Source organism: Ptychodera flava, chromosome 6 (assembly GCF_041260155.1).
Source record: "Ptychodera flava strain L36383 chromosome 6, AS_Pfla_20210202, whole genome shotgun sequence".
Classification (NCBI taxonomy): Eukaryota; Metazoa; Hemichordata; class Enteropneusta; family Ptychoderidae; genus Ptychodera; species Ptychodera flava.
This window is the reverse complement of record NC_091933.1, coordinates 8,143,870-8,159,548: the sequence shown is the minus strand read 5'-3', so window position 1 is coordinate 8,159,548 and position 15,679 is coordinate 8,143,870. Positions and strand designations below refer to the sequence as shown.

Sequence of the window (15,679 nt, the reverse complement as noted above, 5' to 3'; positions counted from 1 at the left end):
TTCAAAATATTTTTCTTAGTGCTAATTCATCTTTCTAGCTCAGAACTAGTTTGCGCTTTTCATTCTTTTTACATCTAACTGGCTCTTGCTCTAATAAGGCATTCTTCTGTCTCTTTTTGTAAAATACTATGAAACTCTGCAAATGCTGCGTCTAAGGCACGATAATTTTCCACTGATGGATAATCATCAGGCGCAACCACACAGAAAAAAATACAATGTTTGTCCATGAATGACACCTATTTATTACCACTTATGGAAAAGTTACACCACAAGTTGCCACAGCAACATATACACATACAGACGTTAAAACTAAACAAGTTACTATCCTCAGCTCTAGCTCATCATGTACCGAGTTTCGCAATTGAGACTCACGTAATTCCAGACAATGAAATTTGTAAATAGACCATTTTGCTATCAAAATAACCAGATTCATCTTTCAAATTTATGATTCATTTCAATCCCAAGTACAATATTCTGCCAACTAAAAGCTCGATGTAAGTTAAATAGCCAATGCCCAATGTTTTCTACAATTCCCCATACTTCTTTGGCGACGATACAGTCAAAATGGCAATGATGAGCTGTGTCTTTTACATTAAAAAACCTGCAAATGTATTATCTCTCATTTTCCAAAGATACAGTTTTATATTATTTATACATTTCTCATGCAAGGATTTCCAATTAAATGCTCATCGTTCTCATTTGTAACTCTATGAGCTAAAGTCCAAACACCCTTCCTATCGATGATTTGTCCTCACTCATATTGCCAGCTCAAAGTACTGGCATGACACAACTTACTAGAAATCTATATAATCTCCTGTCTTCATTTTCATAAAATGCACTTTCTTATTCTAAATTTCTATGTATTCTACACTACGTTTTACATTAACACAGATATAATATTTAAAGTTTCACAAAATGGTATAAGAGTAATGTTAACGTCATTCAAGGATGGGATATAAGTTCGATGCTTTCAAACCATGTCGATAAAAAGATAATCTTGATACAATAGGCTCAGTGGAAAAATACTAGTATTTGAGAATACATCCATGAAAATTGAAGAATCCGAACAGGAATCAAATAAAGCGGGTAATTCTTCCAACACGCATTACAACCCATCAGTCAAGCGTACAATCCACATAAACATAAGTGCAATCACTTTCCATTTAAAGAATGGCATATTACAGCCTCCTTCATGTAATGACACAGTTAACACATTTTTGGCCAGTTTTCTAAGGCGCTTTGTAATAAACTTGTACATTAACCTGTTTTAATGACATATTCTGGTACCACAGTTATCGATGCTGGATATAAAAGGTGGGATAATGCAAGAGTATTCACTATCAAAACTTTGCCATGAGGCATTGAATCTCTCTTACTTCATGATTTCAAGACATTCTCAAATTTCACCACTTTTTAACTGCTCACATTTTAACGATCGTACCCAAACATCGAGTGCTTTAGTACAGAAAAAAATACTTACACTTACTATACTTTGTTTTGGTAATTCAAACTACACATATCCTCGACTACACCTTTTCATTACTGAAATTAAAAGCAAACCCCGCAAAGTGGGCAAAACAGTTTTAAATAACGTGATTGAAATGACGCTTTACAATACTATACAAACAATTATCAAGGTGTACATTTGCCACTTTAAAATTGTATTACAGATGTCTACATAAAAATGAAAATGCAACAAACTGACTGACAAGAAAACATTCATGAAAAATTTATTTGCGTTTTCTTAAGGGAAACAACAAATACTGTTATCCTTTTTACTAATTAATAAACTTTATTTTCAAGAAAACACACAAATCGGAACGTCTGCCTCGAAAGACTTTCGACAACATACACGTACTTTGAATTTCGTTGGCTGACTACCAGACCGTCTTAACATTGCTAGGATAAGCTGTGGGAAAGAACTTTAGGCCAACAGGCAATGCCGCAAACCACCACCAAGGCTCGGCCTCTCAGTCTAATTGTGAACTCTGAAATTCCTCTACCATTATTTAGTACAGCAACAAAAGATGGATAAAACACGCACAATCATGGTTCATTATGTCACCCTCTAGTTTTACGAGGGTTATTGTGGTGAAGTTGGTCCTGAAGTCTTAAAAATACTACGCTGTTGGCCCTTTCTGGCTCTGTTAGCTTTCAGATCTAAAAGAAAATTGTCAAGCACCAGCTCGTCTTAAATAGTCGATTTATCGGTAAAATGGTGCATGTCACATACGGTCTGATTCTCTTTTACTTTCCTGCAACAGGCATTGTAGTATAGACCAACTGTGCGCAAGCGCATCAAGAACGCTAAGAAAATGAAAACTCCTTGTAAGGTATTCGCAACTATAAAGATATAATCTAAGACACCGCTCTGTAGGAATCCATCGAGAAACCCAATAATCCAAGTCAGTCCCATAACAGTTGACATTTTTATAGAGAATATCACGTGCTTAGTTGTGTATGATTTCTGACGGTGATGTTTCATTTTCCTTTCGGATGTGAACATCGACCAAATGGTGTACAGAAAGCAGATAGTGTTGTAGAGCAGAATCAGACCAACGGGGACCAGAAAAGTAACGACTAAGGAAGTAAGTCGACCAATCCAACATATAGGACCTTCACTGTAACCAATCTGATATCAGTTGGTGCAAAATTATCCATTATGACACAGATTCCAACGAACACAAACGGTAAAAGCCAGGCATAGAGAGAGTAATAGACGAACACTTTCCCGTCTCCAGAGATATGTCCCGTCAAGTGAGTACGCATGTAATGATGTCAGTTGCCATGACACTCATCCAACAGAACGCAGAAAGCCAAAAATAGTGAGAGAAAATAGCAGTTATCTTACACAACCAAGAATATGAACTACGTCCATCACTGTAATAAATAGCAATTGGACTGTGACAAGAGCTATTGCCAAATTCAAGATAATCTTACCAGGGCGGGTTCTCATTTGTTTAAATGCACATATCGTAATGATTGATACGACCAAATAGATGATGGATAAAATACAACCTATAAGAGTTAAAAGCTGTTTTAGTTTTGTCTTTGAACTTGTGTTCCAAAACGACGCTACCTTTTGATTGATATGACATATATAAGCGTAGGACTGATCATCCGATAGGACAAACTGATCCTCTGGATAAATAGATGAATCAACAACAAGAATACCTTCTGTTATTTCGAAGTCGTCTGCGGCAAGTTTCAAAATTACCCCATTTGCACATGTAAACGGCGTTTCGTCATCTTCATCGCTTTTAGAAATACACATCACCATTTCAATAGCGATGTTTTGCAAGTTGGAACTTTCTCGTTCATAAAAGCATGATTTGGACATAAAATGTGAAAAAGTGAACACGGGGTGCCATGTAATATTAGCCACCTCATCTTCGTTCAAGGTTTCGTTATTGTACTCAAAAATGCTGCCTTTGAGTGTGACTCTATCCGTCATGTTACTACAATTACCATTCGGCAGTTCAAAGGTTACAGATTGAATCTCAGCACCAACCATTGACACTTCTGATTCTGAGTCAGCCCATGTTCTCATACACGCTGATGGCAAAATTTCTTCCGTAAAGACGTTAGAGGTGGATTCCACGTCGACTTTAAGTGTAATCGTTGCATCCTGTGCGTTAAATAATTGTAATTCCGATTCAGAAATACTGATCATATTGTTTAGTGGTAATGATCTGCGTATGAATGACGTAACGTTCCTTTCAAACTCAGTCAAGGCAGGACGGACGTTTTGGGATGGAAAGGAAATGTGAAAAGTCAATAAAATATACCAGGATATCATATCACGGGACATTGATCTTGTGTTGACAATAGACGCCCGGTTTTCAAATTCACTTTGCGGATAACGGACTTTCTTTACACACTTTTCTAAAAACATGTCAAACATTTCATCGTGGTCACAGTTCCATTGTTCTGTGTAGTAGTCTCCATGTGCAAAGACACGTTGAAATCCTTGAGCGGTGAAGTCGAAGAGAACGTTAAATGAGGGAAGTCGTTGGAAACCCGTGTAATCTGCAGGAATGCCGCAGAAAATTTCGGAAAGGTTGACTTGTGGCTCATTACAAAGTGCGCAATGAATATTCTTGTAAAAGCGCAGAGCAAATCTAATAGATGTCGCTGAACCAACTTGAATATTTGCCGTGAAATTTTGACATCGCTGGACCAAATTTAGATCCCCAAAGTCTGATGGGCATTCTTTTATGTAATTCACACAAATTGGCAACTTTTCCTGGACGTCATTGGGGACGCCAACTGTGAGTTTACAGTCTGGAATCTTCTGGACCGTTGCAATCGCTGACGAAATGTTGTGTTGTCTCAGTATATGCCATATCTCGGCTTTCGTGCGTCGTGGTATGTCGCAGGACCACTGCAACGGTAAAAACTGCACTGCTGAAGGGTCGATTCCGTTGCAAACGGCACAGTAAATATTTTGATACACGTCATGGTCAGATAATGTGAACACCGGTGTTAGGTCTAATACAGACGTATCTGAAACACAAAAAGGATCGACAAAATGAATTTGGATTTCCAGAAAGTCATTTATGCATACGTTGAGAAGATACGTGTAGGCTAACACAAGCACTTCATTACATGTTTGACCAGCCGTTCATGTTACTTTTTTAGCAAGGTAATGACTTGGAAGCGCGACATGTTGAGTATGGTGATTGTAATGCCAGTCGCAAATTGTTTTGATTGTTTGTTAATCGTTTGGTTTACAATTCTACGGCGAGATTTACTACTATACCTACCTACCTACCTACCTACCTACCTACATATACATACATGTATGCATGCATGCACGCATGCATGCATGCATGCATATATGTATGCATACATGCGTACATGCATGCATACGTAGATATTGAAAGTATACATATCGGATACACAGCGGAACTGATTGAAATACAGTAATCAAGTGCATAAGACCATAAAAAACTTTAAAAGTTTGCACAGCCACAAACACTCAATTAAAATCTATGTCATTTGCTAACTATGACGTGAACAAAATAGTTTTGATCGACTCTGTGACATCAACACTAAAAACGACGCTACTGGTTTTTTTGAAGTTTGTAGATTCGTTTTTGTAAAATAGCGCTACACACTAACAACATGACCTTTCATCAAGGTCTTTCTTGAATACATTATTAATATTAGAATCCCAGCCCAACTACTGTCAAACTCAATACCAAGAACAGTGTGATTAAAGACATGTACATTGTCAGTATCATTTTGTGATTACTCGAAGAACTGACTGACTGACTTAGACGGTAACTGATCCAAAAAGCTCCATTTTGCAAAACATATGTATAGCGTACATACACATATTACCCGACACAAATATTCGGAAACGGTATTGAAGTGAACCTCTCCGGCGATTTAGTATGGTCGGCCAATATTTCCGACGCCTCCAAATCGTCGTGGAAAGTTGTGGGCCACGGAACTGCAGCAAGGGTGAGTCTAGCTATTTACTCTAGCCTTACAAACCTCTGTGTCACTGTCGACTTATGTGAAAGAATGTTGCCACTTATATCCACCGTTATGTTGAGAATTGAATATCATACGGACATATTTAACTGAATGAAGATTATGTTCTCTTACCATTAGTCTTCTCGCATTTTTTTCTGAACTCATCATCCGACCATTCTCTCTGACATCTATGAATTATCACAATATCGTACATATCTGGCCTCGACAGACAGTAACTAGATGGCCACAGATCGTCCAGAGTCGGCGGATTCTCGCTGTTACGTATACACACATCCATGAAGTCATAACAACAGTCTTCACTTAGCAGACATTGAGGTTGGCAACTACACAAGACGATTTCTTTTTCATGTAATTTGGCAGTCTTCATACCGTTACAGATAGACCCAGTCGGCGTAAGACACGAGTCGAGTCTTTGGTCACTGCCTGGATAGAGACATAGCAGCGTATCTTTGTCAATCGCGACAAAGTCTTGAACGTAATAACTATCACTGTTTCCTGAACTTGTGGTAGGGGAAGCTGAAACTGTTTGAGTGATGTGCGCATGAGTAGTGTTATCGTCGACAATGTCGCCACTCTCCATTGAAATTCTTGGAATACAACTGTGCCTATTAATGAGCAGAGCGATGTGTATGAAGGTCCAAAGCAACTTCATTGTGGTTTGAACTTGGCCTAAATGGAGCAACAAAATAGAACGGAGGTTTCATCAGTACCGTTGACGACATGATTAGAAGTCGAAGTTCTCCAAAGTCACGTCGATAAAATTGAGGCGTTATGAGGGACACTCTACATTAATTAGGCTTGGAAATATTTTGGAATAAACTGGTGATGAAAGGTGAAAGAAGTATACTGTGGTAAAAATGTATATTGCGCTCTGTATTGTATAAGCTTTGGTCTTTCAATGCCTATACTGTAGCAATTTTCGACAAAGTCGAGTGATCTCATATTTTACATTCTAGGTGATATTTCGGTCAACTGATGATCATTGCCTGTACATGAAAATTTTCAAATGTTGTCAGTTTCATATTGTGTTTAAAATACAGTTGACTAGACCCCTTATGTTGATTCTCGTAATTACGAGTACTAAAATATCGTAATTATGAGGATCGAAAATCAAAATCTTGTAATTACGAGTAATGAAATGTGAACAGGAAGCAAATGCAAGTTACGCAGGACTGGCTGAATGTGGTCTGATTTCTTAGTTTTTGAAACCAAGCGTGTAGCGGAGTTCTGAACCAGTTGTAGTTTCCTTATTTCATTTGTGGGTAAACCGAAAAGCAAGCTGTTACAGTAATCCAGTCTGGATGTTACGAAAGCATGAACCAATTTTTCATAGATAATTTTATTAAGGAGGCAGTTCAACCAGTACTCTTAGTCTTCTAATAATCTTTATTTAGAATACACCGACGTTTCGGCAACACACAAGTTGCCTTCTTCATCAGGGTAAAAGCTGACAAATAAAAGTGAGCACATACAAAAGTAAAAATCAGCCCGGTACAAGGTAAACTGAGGATAAAATCGAAATCAAATGAAAATTACAATACTTATAAAAACTGGAACTACAGTGAGCGAAAAAACAAAACCTATAGTAGTAAGAAACGAAATTAAAAATCACTTGTGATTTAAAAACATTGAAAAGCGCTGTGACTAAAAATTAAAGTTCAGTAAGCTGTTTGAACCTGAAGAAGGCAACTTGTGTGTTGGCGAAACGTCGGTACATTTTAAATAAAGAACGTTAGAAGACAAGAGTACTGGTTAAACTGCCTCCTTTATAAAATTATCTATGCGTGATCCTGATGTGTTCCCGCACTGTACGTGTTGCTTCTGTGTTTGCAGTTGGACTGACTCTTTTTAGAACAATCTCCCTAATTTTTCAGTCGAACCACCGGGTACTGCAGGCATTATTCGTCTAAAAGTTATGAATAAATAAATAATAAATAAATGTCACGTATTAAACTTTTATCATACTACAAGCCTTAACTGTGTCGAGTGTGTGCCTATTATATACGGTCCATATCTGTTAATTGCCATCCATATTACCCTTCATTAATTTGTTCAACCGATCATCAACGCTTGCCTTAATCGCCCAAATCAAAGTACTCGTTAGCAGCTCATAAGGTAAAAGACGTAACGCGCAGCATAGTTTTCCAGTATTCTTCACGATCTTACAATGGCAGTGACAAGAAGCTATTTAGCGAAAACGTCGACGAACGTTAGTTATATTTCTCAACCTGGAGACGTCTCTACTCAGTCACAAATTTCACATCGGACGTTGATAAAATACTTCATTGAAAAATAATATATACAAATGGGAATTTGGCGGGTCGCACCAGCAATATTGATTAATCAAGTAGTTGATTGACCATAACTCCCAGATCGCTATCACTGATACACGAGTTCTTCATAATTTAGCCAATGCGTACGACGTTCCACGCTGTCATATTTCTGTATTCGGTAATAGCAAGGAAGTGGAATAGTTTGTATGGAAAAAGACGAGGTCAAAATTTTACTATGGATTTTTGCCACCGCATCGCTGTGAAGTGAATAACCTAGATTGCCTTCTAGTGATGTTGTGATCAGTATTGCATGCCCTACCGCAAGGCATTCTCTGCCACTTCTCTTTATTATGTCCAGCACGTACAGTGTCGCGCTTTTCCATTAGCAATATGAACCATTTCGTTATGGTAACAAGTAACTTTCAATGATCAACCTTGACTGCCCATGCAAAATCCGAGAGTCAAAAAATTGTCACCTTACACGAAGGAAATCATGTTGCTCTAACCACGGGTACACTCGGTACTTCTGAATTGATAGTCTACAGAAACTAAGCTTATATGACAATACGAACTTTGATGTTGACAGATGTACAAGAAAATTGCATGATAACTGAATGACGTTCCCTTTGAAATGTCAACGACAGAACGTATTGAATAAGCTACCTCACCAGATCTTGGTCGGACTTTGGCTTCATTAACGTAAATGCAAGCTGTTACATCGACCGCATTTTTCCTTGCTCACACGGAAAAACGCGCGCGCAGCGCCGTACCCGTACACGTACACACGTACGCTCGCACGACCTGCACCTTGTCGTCTCACGTATATGCAAATCATTTCTGGACGATTTGTTTTTACCGATGATGAGAATCGGTTTTGTAGCACAATTTAAATGATAACGTTTCTTTAGCCCTTATTTCAATGAGACGTTAATTACAATATTAGCTTCAAAAGCATTACAAGAGCGAAAAAATGACTTACAGATCCTGTTACATTTTAGATAGTCGTTTGTGCAGTTTTTTCATCTTCATTATGTCGCTAAGTTTATATGGCGTGATATTCCCAGTGAGGAAGTAAAATCGGAATATATGTTACACTTTAGATTTAAATGCCTTTCCAAAGCTTTCGTAAACACTATTGTTGTTCATTGTCAGAGCACTGTAGAGAGCTTCAGCAAGAAAGTGTTATAATACTGCCAGTAATGATGGACGTCCTTCCATGCTTTAAAAGCTCTACTGGGTGAATTGTTTTGTTTACGAATATTTAATATCCTTTTTGAGAGGGCAGTGTGATAATGCATTCATTGAAATCAGAAATTGGGGAGGGGGGATTGAATCAAAACCATAACTGATAAATGGAGTCAGGCGATACTACGAATGAGATTGTCCCATTGTGCTCTGTCCTCTTATTTCCTTGAATTAAGTACTTCATCAGTTTTGTATTTCTTACGCTACAAATTACAGAAATCAAGATAAAGATTATCACACCTTTTCTTAACAATTTTCAGATAATTTCATGATGGTTATCACCTATTGCCATGATGATTATCACATATTGTCATGATAATTGTCACACTGTCATGATGATTATAATCTATTTATCTAGCTAGCTATCTACTGTCATTGATGATTATCGGGTACTGCAAAAGCATTTCAAGCTATTATCAATGAACATATTTACTAGATTGTTTTCCATGTAATTGTAAATGTAATGTGGTTTGTCGGTAAACTATATGTACGCCTCTTCCCACTCAAGTCTTGTGATAATCAGATGATAACTACAGTTAGTTTTGTAAGTGCATAGGTTACATCTTGCGATCACTGAGACTTTTAACTTCTGCTCAAAGCATCCATTTTGTCATTCTTTATAAGTGGATTATATATGTCGTTTGAATGCATTTGGGTGTATAGTTGATTCAGATTTTAATACGAGACAAATAGTCATACGAGATAAGCATTTATTTATTAAATGTGTAAAGACCATGACTAAATTACAATACTAAGGTTTTTGAAAGTTACACGATCTTTCGTGTCTTGAAAGGGTATTCATATTCCATTATGATCTATACCATATTGACATGTCGGTAAGCTAGCCTTGCAACAGCGACTACCTCCATAGAAAGTAAATATACCTTACAAAGGGCACGAAATTGACTCAATAAAATATCAGAATTAAATATGAATTGCACATAGCGGGTTTACTTCTGATGTTTTTTTTTCTAATCTGTACAATACACACATAAGGAAACAAAGACGAGGCACTTACAGTGGATTTCAAAATAGCTTGGAATTACAACGTGCTTTGGTGATTAGAGAAACGTTTCTGGCGACAGAAAATAGCGTCAACTGCATTCATTACAAACGTTCTACTGTGATAGTTTTGCAACGATTTAACTCACGTACAGAACACGTTCAGTGTATGAAATACCAATTGTTGTACCAACCTGTACACACTGTACCGAAAAAAAATATCGTAGCGTTCTGTGCAGTTTCATTGACGGGAAATGTGGTAAAGGCAAAATAATTATGTCCAAGCAGTCAGTGTACGAGTGAGTTTTTCAATGGGAGTGCAGCAACACTGATGATGTTGACTGTAACACAGTGAAAGTCGTATTGTGTTAAATTGTTGCAAAATTTAAGCGAAGGAGAACGCTTTGCAGTTGACGTTATTTTCTATCGCCAGAGACTTTTTCTAACCATCCAAGCACGTTGTAATTCCAAGCTATTTTGAAATCCACTGTATGTAAAAGAATATTTTATGTTACTGAAGTACTATATATCACGAAGACAATGTCACGTTTTCCACAGTGTTGCGATTTTCTTACTTTGATGGAAAGTAGAAACTTCACGTGAAAGTCTCAAAAACTTAAAGGTGTTAATCTACCTTGAATTCTCGCCCGTCATGGTAAGCTAAGGGAGTAAATTGACTCGCTAAGTGCCGACTGTAGTCAAGTATTAACTGGAGTATGAGAAATATATCGAAAAATAGTCCACGTTTTTGTTCTAAACTTGATCGGATAGTTGAAAATACGCCAAAAACAAACTCCCTTGGTTGGTGTAGCTTCAGTTGATAATACGCAGTTTATTCTTACGGATATTTATTCCTCCCGTTATAGATCATTTTGACGTTCAGAAGCCCAAACATACAAATCAAGGATTAATTTTGTGTCTATTACTCATCCTATGCCAACATTGTTCAATACACAGTTTATGCTTGACAATGCCAACATTTGACCATGCCAACATTGTCCAAAACACATTTTATGCTTGACAATGCCAACAAGGTCCAATACACATTTTATGCTTGACAATGCCAACATTGTCCAATACACACTTTATGCTTGACTATGCCAACATTGTCCAATACACAATTTATGCATGACAATGCCAACATTGTCCAATACACATTTTATGCTTGACTATGCCAACATTGTCCAATACACATTTTATACTTGGCTATGCCAACATTGTCCAATACACATTTTATGTTTGGTGTAGATGATATGTGATCTGCCACAAGTATGTTCGCGCAGATACATGCTATGGAGGTCTTTTTAGCTCCTACATTTGTACGAAATGGTATTTAAAATTTTCGAAAAATTAAGCAAGACCACTCATTAGCCAAACAATTCTCTAACGATAATATGCATTGCTCCACATGTGAGTGAAAGTGATCAGCTTTCTACATATTCACTGGGCAGTATGCTTTATTAAACTTGCCACTGGCTCTCCAGACTTTCAAAACGTTACAGCTAACAAGTGATTAAGTTATAATAGAGACAGGAAGTAATTATTGTGTCGTGGATGAGTTCTATAATTATTGTTGTTCACAACAATGCCTGACAGTTCTCTCACACATCTAGTAGAATTGCCAGAAACCTTTTATGGGGAATCGATTTCTTTGCCATTGATATTACAACCTAACCTCGAAGGTCACAAAATCATTGCATCAAGGAAGCTATAGTTGGTTACCAAAACCAGAACTCGCGCACCTTTGTGACCTGAGGAACACATTAGCGCAAGTCATATATGCAGTTGTAGCAAGGCACTTGACGAGCAACTGTCTGATTAGCAGAGAAGTGAAAATACAGTCATGCGAAAGATCAAGGTTCAGCTGAAGGTTAGAAGACGAAAAGATTAAGTCTGCAGACGTCAAAAATTTTCAAAACTTCAAAAATCTATCGGAATGGTGTAAGCTATTCCTTCAAGTTCAAATAAATCGCAAGTTTTCATACCGTGCTGCCCTATAGTCGGCTGATGTGCCAATTGGTCACCAAATACTCATCTGATACGTAACAGATATTATCAGCAATTAAAAAAAATTATCGTAAGCACTCATCAAATAGGAGCAACATAAAACGGTGTAGATCTTTTTTCATGTGCCCAAAGAGAGATCGAGATTTCGAAGGGGAAATCTTCATTTGACATAACTTCGATAAACAACGTTTAAAAAACGCTTTGTCAATAATAGGTAACAGCATATTGAGATTATTTACAAGTCCTGGGATCCTCCATATCAACCTGTCTTCTCCTGTCTTCCTTAAAGACGACTTGGAGCATTTGTTTTGTGCGACGCCAGTATAGGCAATGATTTACATTTATTAATGTTTTTTAGTTCAACTGTATATCTCTAAATCCCTCATACAGGTTTGTGTGTAAAAATTCTAATGGATTAAGCTTATGTGTAGTCACTGACTTATTCTTCAACAAAATCGTATTTAACATAAATCATAAAATAGAAGACAGTATTTTAAGTTTATGAATAATGCAGTCAAGCCTCACAAACGTGCATCTTATAACTTAAAGTCACAACTTAAGCTTTTCAAAAATTGACCTACCTAGTATGCGATGAAAATTCACTACCAATGAACTTCAGATAATGCACGATTTCAGTTTTCTGCAGTAATTCACAAATATGGACATTACTAGCCAAAGATATTACACCTGAAGCTGTTCGCTGTTTTTACTCTGTCACACAATAAATGTCATAGAAAACAACTCACCAGTTGTTCGTCGTTTGATTTCGCCTCTCACTTGACGCCTGTCCGACGACTGCACAACTCTGACTCTAGCCAACAAGGAGATCAGCTTTTCTTTGTTCATAAATTGCGGAAGAAGACGTTTACAGCTTTGACTGGATCTCTGAGTGAGTAGGCGAGGTGTGTGGGATGGTGAACTCTGGGAAATCAGCAATCTATTGTATTGCTGAATATTAAATGTGTCATCAGTGACATGTCTCCGTGAATTATAAATAAATCTTGAACATTTATTTATTAATATATTTACTTATACATAGAGATTGTACATTACTTGTGCTTATATATAAACATTGTACATTACTTGTTTACATGTATTATGAACATCAGCTTTTCGCAGTTATTATAATTGTATTATAAAATGGTTCTCTAAGTTTTTGATTAAAATTATGGAACTATTTTTTCCCAAAATACAAATAACTTTCGGTAATTGTTTAATTTGAAACATCTTAATATAACGTAGCTGATTTTGAAATACATTGTTCGGCAGTCACTGTCATTTAACTGGACCAGTGAAGAAAATATGCATAATTTTGCAATTCTGATGATCCAATCGACAAACCTCATCAACAGAGATTCATAAAGCTGTGTCTACCCCACTACAATTATAATGAAACTAACATATAAAATCAATACGTGTTCCTTCAAGTGTTCTTGCTCAGGTGGAAGGTATTGCCCTTTTCACGATTATCATTTCAGAAATCCAATTTCTTTTATCTTTCCATTTACATGAAATAAAATTGGCTTGGGTGAACCCTTTATCTTTGTTTAGCTGTCATTGACAAAGGAGGTTTCGGTTTGGATAGATTGTTACCTGTAGAACAAATTGAAGCATCTTTGATGCATGAGCAATATCTTTTTGCAGGACACTTTACATGTCATTATATCCAAGACTTAGTTGATAACTTTGAACGTCAGAGAGATTGTTTCCATACAAACATACATACATACATACATACTACATACATACATACATACATACATACATACATACATACAGACATACATTTTTACCGTATATATATATATATATATATATATATATATATATATATATATATATATATATATATATATATATTTGTGTATGTGTGTGTTGTGTGTGTGTTGGTGTGTGTGTGTGTGTGTGTGTGTGTGTGCGTGTGTATAATTTATTTATTTATTCCAAATCAGCAATCCAAATTGATGACCGAAGACCCTGTTACTTACCATAGTATTAGAGCAATGATGGGTGAGAGAGGCGACCACGTCAGTTATTGCAGGACCATAGCACTCAATGAGAACGGTTAACATTCAGAAATCTTTTCGATATTGTGCTCTCAACGGAGAGTATCACAAAACCGAAGGACTATAGTAGAAAAGTATACGCTACAGAGGAAGCAATGAGTATTTTCGATTGAGTAGAAAGCACCTGAACGTTTCAAGGTTGGTATGTAAGCAAGCGGGACCTGCTTCGCGCTTGCAATCACCCGTCCAGCAATGCGAGTGTGCTCGCGGAGCCGTGTTATTCATTCATTTCCAATGCATCCAGCAACATCATTTAATAGCATTTAATCAATTTATCGTCATACATCGAATACATGTTCGTAGACGTCCAGATGTGGAATTTACTACCTTGGAAAGGGACTTGGTTAGCATCTGAGGGACGAAGACGGGAAAACACAGAGTGTATGTATAAGACTCATAATATATTATTATTTGTGCAGCATCTAGAAAAGTGATCTTATTTGTTTGCTCCGGGAGAAGGAAGCTGCTTTTCGTAATTATAAGAGGGGCATTGCTTCTTATAGTGAATTTTCTAAAGCTCGAGCAGAATTTAACGAGCAAGTAGAATTAAATACAAAGAGTATGATTCAAATGTTGAATATGACATTCAAAACAATATTAAACGTTTCTTGGGACGAGTAAAATTAAGATGTTAATCAAAATCTGTCCCAAACTCAGTGTGCTATAAACATCAGTCTGCCTCTAAATCGAAAGAAGTTGCAGATTTATTTAACAATTTCTTTCAGTCCGTTTTCAAACAGGATGACGAAACCACAGGTGTTCCACCTTTTGATTATGTCAAAAGTGATGCCTCATTCAATATTCATATTTCTGTAGACATCATTCTCAAACATCTCAATACATTGGATCCTAACAAAGCCATGGGTCCAGATAACGTCTCAAGCATTTTATTAAAGATATGTGCAAATCAACTCGCTTACCCACTGATGGTTTTATACAACAAGTCAATTGAGAAACTTCATTTCCAGGCCGGTTTAAGCAAGCAAATGTTGTTCCAATTTTAAAAAGTGGAAGCAAATGCGATGTCACAAACTATAGACCAGTGTCACTTCTCTCATTAATAAGCAAAACATTTGAGAAAGTGATCTTTGATGATATATTTAACCATGTTAAACAGTATATATGTAATTCACAGCATGGCTTCATTTAGACTCGCTCTACTCAGACTAACCTTGTAACCTATGTTGATTTTCTTGCAATTTGAACTGTTTTGACAAGAAACTACAGGTTGATAGCATCTACACTGACTTCTGTAAGGCTTTTGACTCTAGATCTGTTAATCATAGACTGTTAGTTTACAAACTGGAACGTTATGGTTTTTCTGGTCAAGTTCTACAGTTGTTAAAATCATATTTAAGTAACCGTCAACAGAGAGTAGTTATTGACGATCGCTTTTCTGGGTGTTGCCCAGTATCATCGGGTGTACCTTAGGGGTCACTACTAGACCCACTGTTATTCAGTATTTATGTAAATGATTTACCAGGTGTTTGTATAGATTCACAATGTCTCTTATATGCAGACGATGCTAAAATCTTTAGACCTATTAAAACTATTTCAGATTGTTTAAAACTTCAAGAAGAT

At 36.8% G+C, this 15,679-nt stretch overlaps 1 protein-coding gene across 1 annotated transcript; it reads right to left on the bottom strand.

Annotated features, from left to right (window-relative positions):
• Positions 1 to 221: 221 nt before the first annotated feature.
• Positions 222 to 6,168, bottom strand: LOC139134723 (uncharacterized). The gene is made up of 2 exons (XM_070701695.1): positions 5,617 to 6,168; positions 222 to 4,506 (listed from the first exon to the last, which is right to left on the bottom strand). Exons 1-2 carry the CDS (start codon positions 6,155 to 6,157, stop codon positions 2,843 to 2,845), a joined length of 2,205 nt encoding a protein of 734 aa, XP_070557796.1. The 5' UTR covers positions 6,158 to 6,168; the 3' UTR covers positions 222 to 2,842.
• Positions 6,169 to 15,679: the final 9,511 nt, after the last annotated feature.